Below are 15,503 nucleotides of genomic sequence, written 5' to 3' on the forward strand. Positions count from 1 at the left end.
TACTTAGAAATTGACAAATTTATAGAAACTCTATAAACAAACTAGGACTGAACAATATATATTTAAACGTCAATATCGCAATGTGTGTATCCGCAATAATTGAAAATCTTCCCAAATGGAGCTATTTGGGTGACCATCTGGTGAATATACAATCATTTCACAATATATTCATTCATTCATTCTCCACAGTGCCACAGTGGAATTAGCTACCAACTATTCCAGCATATGTTTTACACAGCAGATGCCCTTCAAGCCGCAACCCAGTGGTGGGAAAAACCCATATACACATACACATCTCATTCACACATACACACAACAGCCAATTTAGTTCATCCTGTTCACCTATAGTGCATGTGTTTGGACTGTGGGGAAAACCAGAGCACACGGAAGAAACCCACGCCTACACGAAGAGAACATGCAAAGTCCACAAAGAACTTTTCCAATATCGTGCAGCCCTAATTCAAACTTTAACTATAAACATTTTATTCATAAGCTTCCATCAGCTAAAATTTTCCATGCACACAAGCTAATACATGTTACAAATAAATTGACTGATTTATTTATAAGGGGAACTTCAATTATTTCTTTGAGCAACACAAAAGCAATAGTACAAGTGTGAACCTTCTAATTTCACGGTTCGGTTGGGATAAAAAAATTAAATAAAATAAACCATGAGGGTTTTGTGTTACCAGATGGATAACACAGACTTAGTTTGTAGATAGTGGGAAAAATAATTCTGTTTTTATCTAACACAGATAGTGTCATGTCATATTTAAGGTTGCAAAGAGGTGGAAAACTTTCAGTCAATTTCCAGAAAATGTCCATGAGAACTTGCATGTTTTTATTTAAAGGTGCAATATGTAAGCTTGACACCCAGTGGTTGAACTAGGTATTGCACTCGGATCAAAACACATTTTTCACTCATCTCCTCCTCGTCCAAGCAAGCACAGGTTGCCAGATTGCCATGAGTGTGCCTGACTATCGAGCCTAAAGGCTGATTTAAACCATTTTCTAAACTAAAAGGAGGTTTTTTTTTGTCCTAACCAACACTTTAGAACAACAGAAATTTCTATTTAAGAATTGGCTTCTCTTTCTCACAGGTAAACAACAGGATGAAATATGATCAACCCAGGTACACCTTATGTGCTTTATTCAGTGTTAAATGCTAATAATGTGAGATTGAATGCCTTTTTACATGACATTTATTGCCATACTACTGAAAGCAGCAGCAGATAGTTCACCACAGATCTTCAAAATAAAATAAACCGTTTGAAAAAAACTTCTGACTGTGACTAAGTGCAAGCCAAGTTAACAAATATCAACCATGTACATATAATAATGTTTAAAAGGTGTAAAATGTATTAATTACATTGTAAACATTACATTTCGCTGGAGTGCAGTGTAGTATTCTGTTGGTCTGTATTTAACTATCTGTCGTGTTTCAGCTGGTGCAAACAGCCAAATTGCTCATCACTGCAACTTTCGTCATGTAGTGTCATGCTAGAAAACGGGGTTACAATGTAACCTGCTCACCTTATATTTACGTTCGTAATATTTGTATTATTAGCTAATTAATAACCACCTCATGTGGAATTCGAAGGCTGCTACTGTCCATCGGAGGACGCATTTCGGTCCTGGAGGCAGAATTTCGTGGCCCTTTAAGAGCCTTCCAGACTGAATGAATGAAATACGCTGTTTTCTATGAAAGCAACCCGGGGGGCTGAAATATAATTGGCCAAACTGGCATTGGGCTGGTTAAATGACCAAAACATAGACAGCCATTCCAGCACGTAACGCACATTTTCAAAGCAGAATATCTGACTTCAGCAATGTTTTTCAGATAAACAAGAATGTTCACTGAGCATGTTTCTAAAATACTGCAAACATATTAAGGTTTTTTATGCTTTAGAGTCAAAAACTTACATACAGCACCTTTAAATTACTTAGAAATTTATATAAACGGTATATGCAAGCTTTATTTATAAACATTTAGTTCATAAGCTGACATCAACACAAGATAGTATACAGCTGAAGTCACAATTATTCGCTCTCCTGTGTATTTTGTTTTCCCCAAATATTTCCCAAATGATGTTGAAGAGCAAGGAATTTTCACAGTATTTCCTATAATATTCTTTCTTCTAGAGAAAGTCTTATTTGTTTTATTTAGGCTAGAATAAAAGCAGTTTTTAATTTTTATAAAACCATTTTAAGGTCAAAATTATTAGCCCCCTTACGAAATATGTTTTTTGACTGTCTACAGAACAAACCACTGCTATACAATGACTTGCCTAATTACCCTAACCTGCCTAGTTAACCTAATTAAGCCTTTAAATGACACTTTAAGCTGAATACTAGTATCTAAAAACATCTAGTAAAAGAGAACGAGACCTAGAAAATTGGTTGAAGGCGAGTCACCTACATCTGAAACACACAGCATCAGCACTGCTGGAGAGAAATAGGCTTTTTATGCATCAATCATGCATACATCTTGTAAGCACCATCTTATTACATTAATAAATGATAAGAATATAACTGTATAAAACAGGCCTGCATGTATGTCTGTAAAGAACTCCAGCGTCTCTCTCTCTCTCTGCACAGCACTAATGACAATCTCTCATCCAGACACGAGTGACTCACCTGGAACCAATTTTCAAATCTCTGGTGATTGGTGGAAAGCATGATGGAATGGGATGATGTATTAGACCCGATGCTGCGCTCGGAGCGCAAATTGTAATGCGCGGATGCCTTTGGCTTTTTTAATAAAAAGAGAACTATGCACGGCGGACGCAGCATAGTGAGGCGCAAATAAAGCAGCTGAAAGCGGAAAAAGGATTCAGGCCACTAATAATGTCAATTGGGAGGTGAAAAACCCACGCAAATCAAGACTTACCCTGGTGACTCCTGTGTACAACACCAGACTCCCATTGGCCTCCAGCACCAGCATTGTGTGAATGTCCTTTCACAAAGACACAAAATAAATAAGAGGAAAATTGATCTCCTGATGACGACAGCTGAGGAAGACAACAACACTTTACAGCTGATGGCAGTCACGATTAATTAAACGTTGTAAATTACTCATTATTGTAGGAAGCAGAAAGATCTGATCTCAATGAATTTGGTGAAACTAGACTCTGCATGGGAATTGCATTAGCCATTGATTTTTCAATTTATCGCATGGTAACTTTTAACGTGATTAACTTTCAAAAACTTTCAAAAAGAATAGATGAATTATGCATAATACTAGGTGTGAAGTACAGAATGAAACTAGTGCTGTCAATTAATTAATCACATTCAAAATAAAAGTATGTATTTACATAATAAATTAAATATTGTGTTATCATTCATTCTTTTTCTTTTCGGCTTAGTCCCTTTACAGGGTATATGCAGGAATCCTAAAGGCAATTTCAATACCTTTTTAAGACTTTTTAAAGACCTTCTCAGAATATTTTAAGACCTCATCGCCACTTCAAGTTCTAATCAGTATCAAACCTTTAACTTAATAACAGTTACTAATAAGACATTGGAACCTTCTATCATTGTATGTGGAGTTGTCCTTTTATACATCAGTTTTGGGACTTGATTAGACTGCAGCTTAACGCCATCTTTAAATCGACTGGGAGCAAAGACTTGCTTACTGGGCCTCAATGATGATATACCTTATAATTTTCGGAACAGAGACCTACTACATATTTTGCTTTACTTTGCTCGGAAATGTATCCTTGTAAAGTGGATTAATGAAGAACCGCCCAGTTTAAATCAATGGCTGCTTGCAGTCTGCAGCATAATCCCACTTGAGGCTTTCTCCACAGCTATGAAGAACAAACCTTTTCTATTTTATCGGACCTGGGACCCTTTCTTTGATTATCTAGGAACCTTCAAGTCTTTAAGACTAAAAGCTTGTCTGTTAGACTCAGCCTGGATAAAAGAAATGTAAAATGCCTTTTGGCAATGTAATGTTTTTTTTTTTTTTAAATCATTATTTTTTATTATTATTATTAGTGTTATTATTATTTATTTGTTGTTTATTTAATTACAATTTTATTTACTATTATTATTATTTAATGTTTATTTTCCATGTGGGGGTCAGAACTCAAAAAACTCAAATTACATGTATGACAGATATTATCTTTCTACTCAATGTATTTTTCTGACATGTTTTTGCACCAAAAATGTTCAATAAAAATATATAAAAAAAAAAAAACTGTTGCTAATAAGCAGTTGTAGTTAAATAAATGAATGGAGCACAACCGTGCAACAGAACTTGGATAAGCTTGGAAGAAACAAACCTTGAAAGAATAAATTACGTGGTTGTTTTCAGCCACTGTTTAAACTCGTCTTTCTCCAACCAGGAGTACGCAAACTTGCATTATCCCATTTTGCCGTCTGTTTTGCTCTATGGCAGGGCTATTCAATTAGTTTGTCATGGGGGCCAGTTCTTGAAAAGCATCCCAAATGAGGGGCCGGAGAGATATGACTTGCAGTATGAGTGATGACACAACAGCATATAAGTGTCCATATGTTGTATTTTTGCTCCTTAAGACACCGGCGTCATATTTTTCTACATTAAAACGTTAATAGATCGTATTTTGAAACTTCATAACATCACCGCATTATACAATGTGCATTATGCAAGTATTTAAATGAACTGTTGTTATCATCTGCGTTTAAACATCTTTTGTTTACATTGCACAAAGCCGCGCACAACTTTTACCGCTACAGCATGAGATGTTTTCTACTTCGTGTCTCTGAAAGGAGCGAGCACATCGCTCCACTTGCACATGTACATTGACATTTATTCTAACATTGAAAATAACGAACCTGCGCACGGAAAAGATGCGATATGTGAATGGCCCGCTGCTATAGGTAATCCAGTGTGCGTGCGTAAACTCTGAACTTTAAACTAGCGCACAGGTGGCATAACTTTGTGCTGAGTTCAGACTGCATGATTTTTGGCCTGATTTTGATTCGCCTATAGGTTTTGTGAAATCGCCAACAAATGCCTGAAATCACAAGCAAATCGGTGCTCGTTCATATGAGTGACAATCATACAGTATGAACTACCAAAGAAGCGATCTGAGAGAATCGCCGATGAGTCTGCCAAATATCTGGAGCTGTCGGCGATTCAAATCATGCCGTGTGAAATGAGTTCAATACATCAAAAATGAATTCAGTTCTAGTCGAGAAACAGCCGCTATAGTTATGAAGTGCCATGCGTCTGTTCAATACAGCACGAGCTGCAGCTGAAGACTGCACAGAGCTCGAGTCAAGTGACATTAGTGGTGCAAGCAGCCGAAAACATTTGGATACTTAACGCCGAGTTCAGACTGCAAGATTTTCAATGTTGGTTTTAAAGTCTGCATGAAGTAGAACTTCACTTTATTCATTTACAGTGAATAATGCATAAATGCAACATCCATGCTTCTTGTTTTTTATAACTTTATATTAAAATGTCAAATTATGAATTGACTGGAATTTATATTTTTTATTGCACATCTATAAAAACACCTCAGTTTTGCTAATCATTTGACACAGGAGGTGTATGTTAAATTCCCCATGTATTGAAAGCTGCGACTGTTATTTTTTCTTGTTTTGTGAGGCAGTTCCTAGAAAAACAGTATATTAAATTACACAACAGTGGGCGTGGCTTGCTTTTCTACTGTGAGCTGAATGGATATAGTCAAAGACTAGAATGCTATATTACATAATAACAGAGTAGTAAAGTAGGCATTTCATTCAGAAAGATGGGGAAAAGGGTTTGAGAACAGTTATTACAACCCAACAGACTCCTCCAGTGCACCATTTCTGATTGTTGTCAAAACTGACATGTGCAGCAGCGTGATTAAATATGCTAGCCACGCCCATTTGCTAAGATATTCGTAATCTGACAAAATAGCTGGAAAAAAACAGGAAGTGCATTTTCAGATTTCAATTAAAGATTAGAAGGGCAAACTGTTTGTTTTTCTTAAGGACACACAGAGATGAATTCTTCAGCACAAAACTAGCAATGTGAGCTAACAAAAACAAATATGCTTAGTTTAGATTTCATGGGGAATTTAAAGAGCAGAAAACGAAACAATCTGTAGCTACTTGCATAAAACATCACTTTACTTTAAAGGGCACATAGTTTATCTCTTTTTTATGATGTAATATTAATATTATGGTTTTTCTGAGTGTGCCAGTTTAGGTTCAGTTTAAAACACAATTCAGATTTTTTATTATAATGTGTTAAAAAGTGTCATGTTGGGGCGTGTCCACAGTTCGCTGATTTCTGTGTGTATTGCTTCACATGCAAATTAGTTTCGGCTTCCCGCCAATGCACCAAGGGGCGGGGCCATGAGCTCACCCGCTCTGCGTTTGCAATAGAGTCTGACAGGCAGACGGAGAAGGAGCAGAAGTGAGAGGTTCAGCATTCAGTCGTACATGTACGACTCTGACACAGACCAAGCAGAGAGTACAAAATCATTGTGTCTTTGTACAGTTTTACAGCCAACTGTGTGCTAGTTTCAAGTGCCGAGCTTGTACACAGAAACTAATAACCACGCACACTGAATTAACTTTGACTGAGGCACCGGATGCGCCGCTCGAAGCCGTGACACGGCACACCAGACACTCTCTGTGGTGCACCAGAGACATGAAGTGTCCCGAATCGTGGCGCCACGCACTTTTGAATTCTAAACATAGGTTTCTGCAGCGGTCCGCGGCGCCCAGCCGTCGACTTGAGTGTACCCTGATAGAAACCGATGTTTAGAATTCTAAAACACATGCTAGTTAAGATCACAGGGAGCTTCTGGGATCGCGAGAAATGCAAACGGCTGAAGTATAAGGTAGACTCAATGAGAAGTACACATGTTTGCAAACCTACCTAAAGATACAACCAATAATTCTGATTAGAGCGATAATGTGGAGAATATTGCTCTTGTGTTGAGCCCAATGAGCCTTGCATCTAAAAATAGAGCTAGCGTGTTCCTTTAGTGATATCGCTTCGACTCCCGCTGAAAATGGCGGACGTGAATCAACAAACTGAGGATATGATGACGCGCCTGTCAATCAATATTGGTGGGCGGGGGGACCGCTCTCCTACGTCAGGTAGCGGTCGATTTGAAAACAGCTCCAATTGGTCCACTGTTTTTTATATTGTTAAACTGAAAAAAAAAGCACTGGGTGTGTTTATATCACCCCAATATGACAGTCTATACACCACACATGCACATATGTCTGTCCAAACAGCTTGAAAAGTAGATTTTTTACCATAGGTGCCCTTTTACAACTTTATAAATGGTGCAGATAAAATACATTTAAAAAATAACTTTCAAGGACACGTTATCACAAGGACAAAACGCTTTACATATTCTCTCTCAGACCCATGATATTTTGCCATAAATAATTGCAATTTGATTCATGAGCCACTATAGGTAAATAACAACAGTGCAGTTGACTTTAAAACTATTTGCATTATTATTATTTGCATTAAAACCAGTCTGTTTATAATTATACAAAAATAATTATTACGATGACACATTGCTGTTTCAAGAAACACAAGCTTTTGTACAGGTAAAGTAACAGGAAGTTTAACAGGAGTGAGTGACATTGGATGCCTTGTGCTGTCAAGATACAAATAGATGTGTGTGTTCTTACATTAAGAATAAAGTGATAAAAGGTGACTATATTAATCAACTACTTCTGAATTCTCACCTCTAGAGGGGCGGCATCTTTTGCAGTGATTATGGAAACCGTTGCAAATATCAGCTGAGACGTTTCATTGCTCTCAAGAAATTTTACACACCTGCAAAAGGCAAGCAAGTTTCAAGTCAAAATACCACACAGATAATGTTTTAGAACTCTTTCAAGCTGCTGCTTTTAGGCTTTGATCCTAATTGTGGCGTTTTGGTTACTGTCGCTTTAAATTCAAATGAGATTATCTTTTTAAAAGTGGGCGGAGCTACGAATGCCTCATAGGGATGGGAGATATAAGACAATTTTTTTAATGCGATACGATACCAATACTTTTTGTTAAAAAATTTTACGATAACGATATCACTTATTATTTTAAGTGTGAACAGAATTTTTCAAAATAATGTTAATTAAAAAAATAATTACATGTAAATAAATAAATTTATATATATATATAAATAAATGTAGTGTGTGTGTGATATACATGCATGCACACATATCCATATTATATATACACACTGCATACACATACATACTGCACAGATACACACACACTTATATATTCTTATTCACCTAATGAGAGAAAGAAAGAGCTGATTTATTATTTTATTTATTTTTATTTGTATTTAATTGTTATTATACTACATATTATAATACTATACTACTATTTGCTGTGTTTAATATATATCTATATAGATATATATCTATATAGATATATATCTATATCTATATATATATATCTATATATATATCTATATATCTATATATATATCTATATATATATATCTATATATATATATATATATATATATATATATATATATATCTATATATATATATATATATATATATATATATATATATATATATATATATAGATAGATAGATATAGATATAGATATAGATGTGTGTGTGTGTGTGTGTGTGTGTGTGTGTGTGTTCTTTTTAATGTAAACTTCATAAATGCTTTAGCAAACATTTGAGAGAGAGAGAGAGATTATATATTATTTTATATGATTTTATATTATATATTATATGATATTATATGATATTATATTTTTATATTTATCAAATATATTATCTGTTTGTTTGTTTTTGTCATTTATGTCTTATTTACTGTATTATTATAATTTTTTTTAAATTATTTTATTAATTAATTTTCTTTTATTATTATTTAATGATTTTAATATACTACATACTTGAAGTGCTTTTGCAATACTGTATTGAATGTCATGCCAATAAAGCAACTTGAACTTGAACTCCTGTAACGTCTTTTGTCGGACAGAGGGAGACTGAGCAGAGGCAGCTTGTTTTTATTCCGCTTCTTTATAAGTTTCAGGGTGTGTTGTCTGTAAGTGTTTATAAAGGCTGCTTGTATTGTTTGCTGTGTACGACTTTCTAATCACAAATATTGCTTGTGCTATGCTTTTTCAGCTGATGAGCACCACAACACGCTGCGTTTCCTTTCTGCCATAGTGTCATTCTGTAATGCAGAAGAGTGCGACTTGCGTATGTTGAGTACGCAAGTTATCTGAAAGGCACATGATCGCTCGCGTCGCGTTCCTCCGCAGATTGCATACAAAACGTTACTGACAATCCTGTACACAGCGCTAAAACATTTAGTTATGCAGAAATTATTAAAATATATTTAAAATAACGATACTTTAAAAACAATATCGATACCAAATTAAATGTTTCTGAGTATGGATATATCGATACTCGAGCATCGATGTGCACATCCCTAATGCCTAAGGGTTATTAAAGCAGCAGATTCAAAAGGCTGCTTCACAGTATAAACACTTCCTTAAATGCACAATAAAACCATGCTAAAAACAAAAACATGTTCACCTGAGCTGCTGATGGGACTCGACCAGAAAGCACAGGTACCGGTTTTCACACAGATCAGAGGTGATGAAGACTTTAGACGCCTGACAGCCTTTCTCCCTGCAGCACACGCACGCACACACACACGCACACACACACGCACGCGCAAATTAAACAGATGCACAAAACTGGAATTTTGCATAAAACATTTGCAAATAAAGCAGCAATTTCATTCAATGATTCAAAGAGAACAAAATTGGCATTTCCTGATAAACTGGTGGCAAATATCTAAAAACGTTTGCTGCGATAGGAGAAGCCACTGTATCTTCCATAATGAATAACTTGTGACTCAGAAGACGAAACGCAATGATTTTTGATGAAACACGCAGTGGCTTTTGGAGGTGTGAGACACTCTTTGGGAGAGCAGATGCTCAATACTATTCCTTCTCAATATATTGTGTCCATATCAATATTGCAATGTGTGCATCGGCAATAGTCATACCACAGCATTTTAAAGCATTCGGGCACAAGAAATTGTTTAGCTGGTAACTTTAATAAAATGTATTTAATTAAATTATTTATACAGTGAAGACTAAACCGTGTAATTTCATGTGTATTTGAATAGTTAGACTGCCCAGAAAACCATTAAGCACTGTTCGTTTCACTTTTATCTTTATTAATAATAATAATCATAATAATAATAATAGTAATAATAATGAAAATAAAAACAATAATAATGAAAATAATAATATTAAGAGTGATAATACAATAATAATAATAATAATAAGAGTGATAATACAATAATAATATTAAAAATAACAATATTAATAATAATGATGATGATGATGAAAATAATAATATTAAGAGTGATAATATAATAATAATAATAATAATAATAATAATAATAATAATAATAATAATAAGAGTGATAATATAATAATAATAATAATAATAATAATAATATTAAGAGTGATAAAACAATAATAATATTAATAATAATAATGAAAATAATATTAAGAGTGATAATACAATAATAATAATAATAATAATAATAATAATAATATTATTATTAAGAGTGATAAAACAAAAATAATAATAATGAAAATAATAATATTAAGAGTGATAATATAATAATAATAATAATAATAATAATAATAATAAATAATGATGTTAATGAAAATAATAATATTAAGAGTGATAATAATAATAATAATAATAATAATAATAATAATAATAATAATAATAATGAAAATAATATTAAGAGTGATAATACAATAATAATAATAATAATAATAATAATAATAATGATAATAATAATATTAAGAGTGATAAAACAATAATAATAATAATGATAATGAAAATAATAATATTAAGAGTGATAATAATAATAATAATAATAATAATAATAATAATAATAATAATAATAATAATAAGAGTGATGATTTAATAATGAAAATGAAAAGAATAATATTAAGAGTAATAATAATAATAATAATAATAATAATAATAATAATAATAATATTGAAAATAATATTATTAAGAGTGATAACAATAATAATAATAATAAATAATAAATAAATAATGAACATACCATTTAAATGAAAATACCATATCAATCCATTTACAGTGCTCAACATACAAGTACAAACCACACAAATCTCTCATTTAAATTAATATTTTCTACAGAAAGCGCTACAATATTATATTTGTGCATTTACATTAGAATAGTGAGCAGGGGCATAGCAGACATTTTAAAAGCGGTGGGGACGGCTGTATGAGATCATACGTTCGTATAATTAATCACCTGCTTCTAAATGGTCTGTCTTTAAAAGTGAGGGGGACACATCCCTCCATCCCCCCCGTTTGCTACGCCCCTGTTAGTCAGTACTGAAGCCAAATCTGGAGCTCATCTAACAAAATAACGTTCCAAAAACCAGTGTGCCCAAATTTGTGTTATAGAAAAATATTACATTAAAAATAAAAAATAAAAAGAGCAAAATTCACGAGAAACAAACGTTTAGAAAATTGTTGAAATTTTGCAGTTTGTAAATTAAAAAAATTATTTCACATGAATTTAACTGTATTATCTTTATTATTTCTAAATTTGTTTTGTGAATAAAATATTATTTTACATTAAATCAACCAATCTGTTTTTCAAATGCACCAATATATGACCTATATTCACTGAGAAATGGATAAAAATATTCATTATTAAATTGGGGTGTACTCTATGCGGCACTGTAAATTGTTCGAAACCACTTGCCTTAAAAAAAATGTGTAAATTCAATGAATAATTTTTTTTTTGAGTGTAGTTCAATACTCTCTGATATCACATTAAAGCTCATCAGACCTGGAGATGGCGCTGGTTTCCGTCCACAGCTGCTCGATGCAGAGGTCTGGCAGGATGGGCTCCATCTCGGGCAGCAGGGTGTCGTTCAGGGTGCTGTTGGGTGAAGCCAGGATGCTGTGGCCGCGTGAAGACGGCGTGTGGCATGACATGTTGAAGCGCTGATTCCCGGAGAACGAAGGCACGGCGATGCCAGGGGAATGAGCACGACTATGTCAAGCAAGTAAAATGTCAAACGAAAAAAGAAAATCAAAAAATTAGACATTTAAATGTAGATACTTTTCGACTTTAACATTTTTACATGAACTCATATACACTTCAATTTAACTTTATTCATTCATCTTGCTTCGGCTTAATCTCTTATTCATCAGGGGTGGCCACAGCGGAATGAACCGCCAACTTATCCAGCATATATTTTACACCGCAGATGCCCTTCCAGCCGCAACCCAGTACTGGGAAACAACAATACACTCTTACATTCTCACACACACACACACTAATACACTATGGCCAAGTTTACCTAATTCACCTATAGCGCATGTTTTTGGACTGTGGGGGAAACCGGAGCACCCGGAGGAAACCCACACCAACACGGGGAGTACATGCAAACTCCACACAGAAATGCCAACTGGCCCAGCCGGGACTCGAACCATCAACCTTCTTGCTGTGAGGTGACAGTGCTAACCACTGAGCCACCCCTAATTTAACTTCATGTTTTGTTTTTTGTTACTTTTTTTTTTTTTATGAATGTATTTTAAGTGTATTTTTAAGTTTTTTTTATTTGTTTAATCAAAAACCGAGTAAAAGTGATTTATTATTTAAATACTAATGCTTTGCTTCTTAGACTTTACACACCTGAAACTTGTCTATAGCACTTGTTCACTGCTGCTCTTATAGTTGTGTAAATTGCTTCCTTGTCCTCATTTGTAAGTCGCTTTGGATAAAAGCGTCTGCTAAATGACTAAATGTAAATGACTAAATGTAAATGTAAATAATAACAGTAATGCAAAATCATTCTAACGTGATTAGAATGATTTTTACAAAGAAACATTGATGTTTATTATAAAAACAACAACAATAATAATATATATATATATATATATATATATATATATATATATATATATATATATATATATATATATATATATATATTATTTTATATTATTATATATTTTTTTTTTTTATGTTTTTTTTTTTTAAAGTCTCATTTATTTAATCAAAAACAGAGTAAAAAGGAATTCGAGATTAAAAGGACACAATATATATATATCCAGTAAATATAGGATGTTTGCTAAAAGACATGGTTACAAACTTGACAATGGAAAAGATTAGCTATATATTAAGAGATAAATATAAGGTCTTCAAACTGTTCCTACAGTGTGGTGGAGTTGTAAATGTGTTTTTTTATTTATTTATTATTTAATAATATGAAATAATATGAAATAATATAACATAACATAATATAATATAATATAATGTATATATAATGTAATATAATATAATATAACATAATATAATGTAATAATGTAACATAACATAACATAACATAACGTAACATAACGTAATGTAAATGTAATGTAATATAACAATGTAATGTAATTTAATATAATATAATATAATAATGTATAACAATTGTGCTGCTTTTTAATGTTCAACTTCTTTGATTTATTAAATTTTATAAATCAATTTACTAATCAATTTACTTTCAGCATTTGGATTTCTGTGCACAATAGATCAAAAACCCAGCTAGTTTGATTTCTCTGCATAGCCAATAATGATGCGTGCTCATACCTGAGAGCAGCCATGTTGGAAATGCTGGGCGAGTGAACCCGGGAGTGCAGGGCTGGGGAGGCTGCGATTCGGCTCTGGTTGTGAAGAGCATGGCAGTGTAAAGGTGAAGCAGGAGAGTCCAGCCGGGTCACGTTTCTCAGGTGTGTGCTGAGGAAACTGGGAGCCACATTAGGAGTGTGAGCCGGTCCAGGCTGATCTGGAAACTTCAACACCGTGTTCTGCTCCTGAAATAAAACACACACAAGAGCTTTAGGCTACAAGGATGCGTCTCAATCAGCACTCTTGTTTAGTGGTCAGTGCACTGATCAGGGAGTCAGCCATTTTAACTGTTGTCTCGACTGCAAAATTCATCCAGTGTCCTGAAAAGTCCTACAATGCACTGCTACGAAAGTGTTTTCCTATCAACATCACCAACTAACATTCAACAACACTCTAAACACTGAAAACCTCTCTCAAACGCATATATTGCACACTAAAACACAATATCTGGGAAAAAAAAAAGGATGATTGGGAGAAACTTTGGAAGTTCAGATGATTTGTTGGTAGGCGTCTGTCATTGCAATGTGAAGACTGTAGCAAACGTACCTCAGATGTGACTTTGCGCAGGTTCCAGACTGTGTGTGTGCACTGCTGTGTGTCGTAGGTCATTATAATGGAGGGTTTGAGGCAGGTGAAAACCACTCTCAGAGCGCTGTCTGAAACATACTGGAGCCGGGCTTCAAACAGACCTGCACCAAAGAGTGAGAGCAACAAGAGCATTGACAAATGACACATCGGCCCCGTTTACATTAGTTAAGATTACGTCAAACATGAAATAAAACAGGAATTGTAGGGATTCGTTCTTTCAGCTTTGACCAACAATACATATATTTTCTGCACAGGTTGTCCAAAACTGAAGTAAATTATTAAATGTATTTTCATTATAAATAAGGTGTTGCATTAAGCATGCAGTTGGCTATATAATAGTGGTGGGCCGTTATCAGCGTTAACGCAAGACTTTTATCGAGCGATAAAAAAAAGATATATCGCTGATAATCTATTCTCAAAGTTGCGTTGGGAGCTGGGAGACAAAAGTCTTGTCACTTAACAAAATTAATGTCCAGTATAGAATATAAAGTCATGGTGCAGTGGAGAAAGAATGAATATTGTGTCTGACTCCATCATGAGCTTGGAGGACTGCATCCATACATCTCTGCAATGACTCAAATCACTTATTAATAAAGTCATCTGGAATGGCAAAGAAAGCTTTCTTGCAGGACTCCCAGAGTTCACCAAGATTCTTAGGATTCATCTTTAATGCCTCCATCTTACCCCAGACATGCTCAATAATGTTCATCTCTGGTGTCTGGGCTGGCCAATTCTGAAGCATCTTGACCTTCTTTGCTTTCAGGAGCTTTGATGTGGAGGCTGAAGTATGAGGAGCGCTATCCTGCTGAAGAATTTGCCCTCTCCTGTGGTTTGTTATGGAATGGGCAGAAGAATTATCTTGATACCTCAGGCTATTGATGTTGACATCCACTCTGCAGATCTCTCGCACGCCCCCATACTGAATGTAACCCCAATCCATGATGTTTCCTTCACCAAACTTGACTGATTTCTGTGAGAATCTTGGGTCCATGCGGGTTCCAGTAGGTCTTCTGCAGTATTTGTGATGATTGAGATGCAGTTCAGCAGATGATTCATCAGAAAAATCGACCTTCTGCCTCTTTTCGAAACGATCAACTAAAACTCAAGTTATTATTTGTTGCTCTTACAACTGGTATCAATGACAAGACTTTTGTCAGGTAGTGTATATTTACCCCCTGTTGTTACAGATAATAGTAAAATGGCAAGCGCATCAAGTATGAAAATGTATAAATTGGCCGGT

The 15,503-nt window shown here is 34.3% G+C and overlaps 1 protein-coding gene across 2 annotated transcripts in view; it reads right to left on the reverse strand.

The window, feature by feature from the left end:
• anapc1 (anaphase promoting complex subunit 1) overlaps window positions 1-15,503 on the reverse strand; it is a 170,444-nt gene that overhangs the window by 137,708 nt on the left and 17,233 nt on the right. For both annotated transcript variants that reach the window (XM_056470420.1, XM_056470419.1), the window contains exons 8-13: window positions 14,222-14,364; window positions 13,637-13,860; window positions 11,846-12,052; window positions 9,520-9,615; window positions 7,693-7,783; window positions 2,891-2,956 (exon numbers count right to left, since the gene is read on the reverse strand). In XM_056470420.1, the coding sequence (XP_056326395.1) occupies window positions 2,891-2,956; window positions 7,693-7,783; window positions 9,520-9,615; window positions 11,846-12,052; window positions 13,637-13,860; window positions 14,222-14,364 (827 nt within the window). The remainder of the gene's footprint in view (window positions 1-2,890; window positions 2,957-7,692; window positions 7,784-9,519; window positions 9,616-11,845; window positions 12,053-13,636; window positions 13,861-14,221; window positions 14,365-15,503) is intronic.

Source organism: Danio aesculapii, chromosome 13, assembly GCF_903798145.1.
Source record: "Danio aesculapii chromosome 13, fDanAes4.1, whole genome shotgun sequence".
Lineage (NCBI taxonomy): Eukaryota > Metazoa > Chordata > Actinopteri > Cypriniformes > Danionidae > Danio > Danio aesculapii.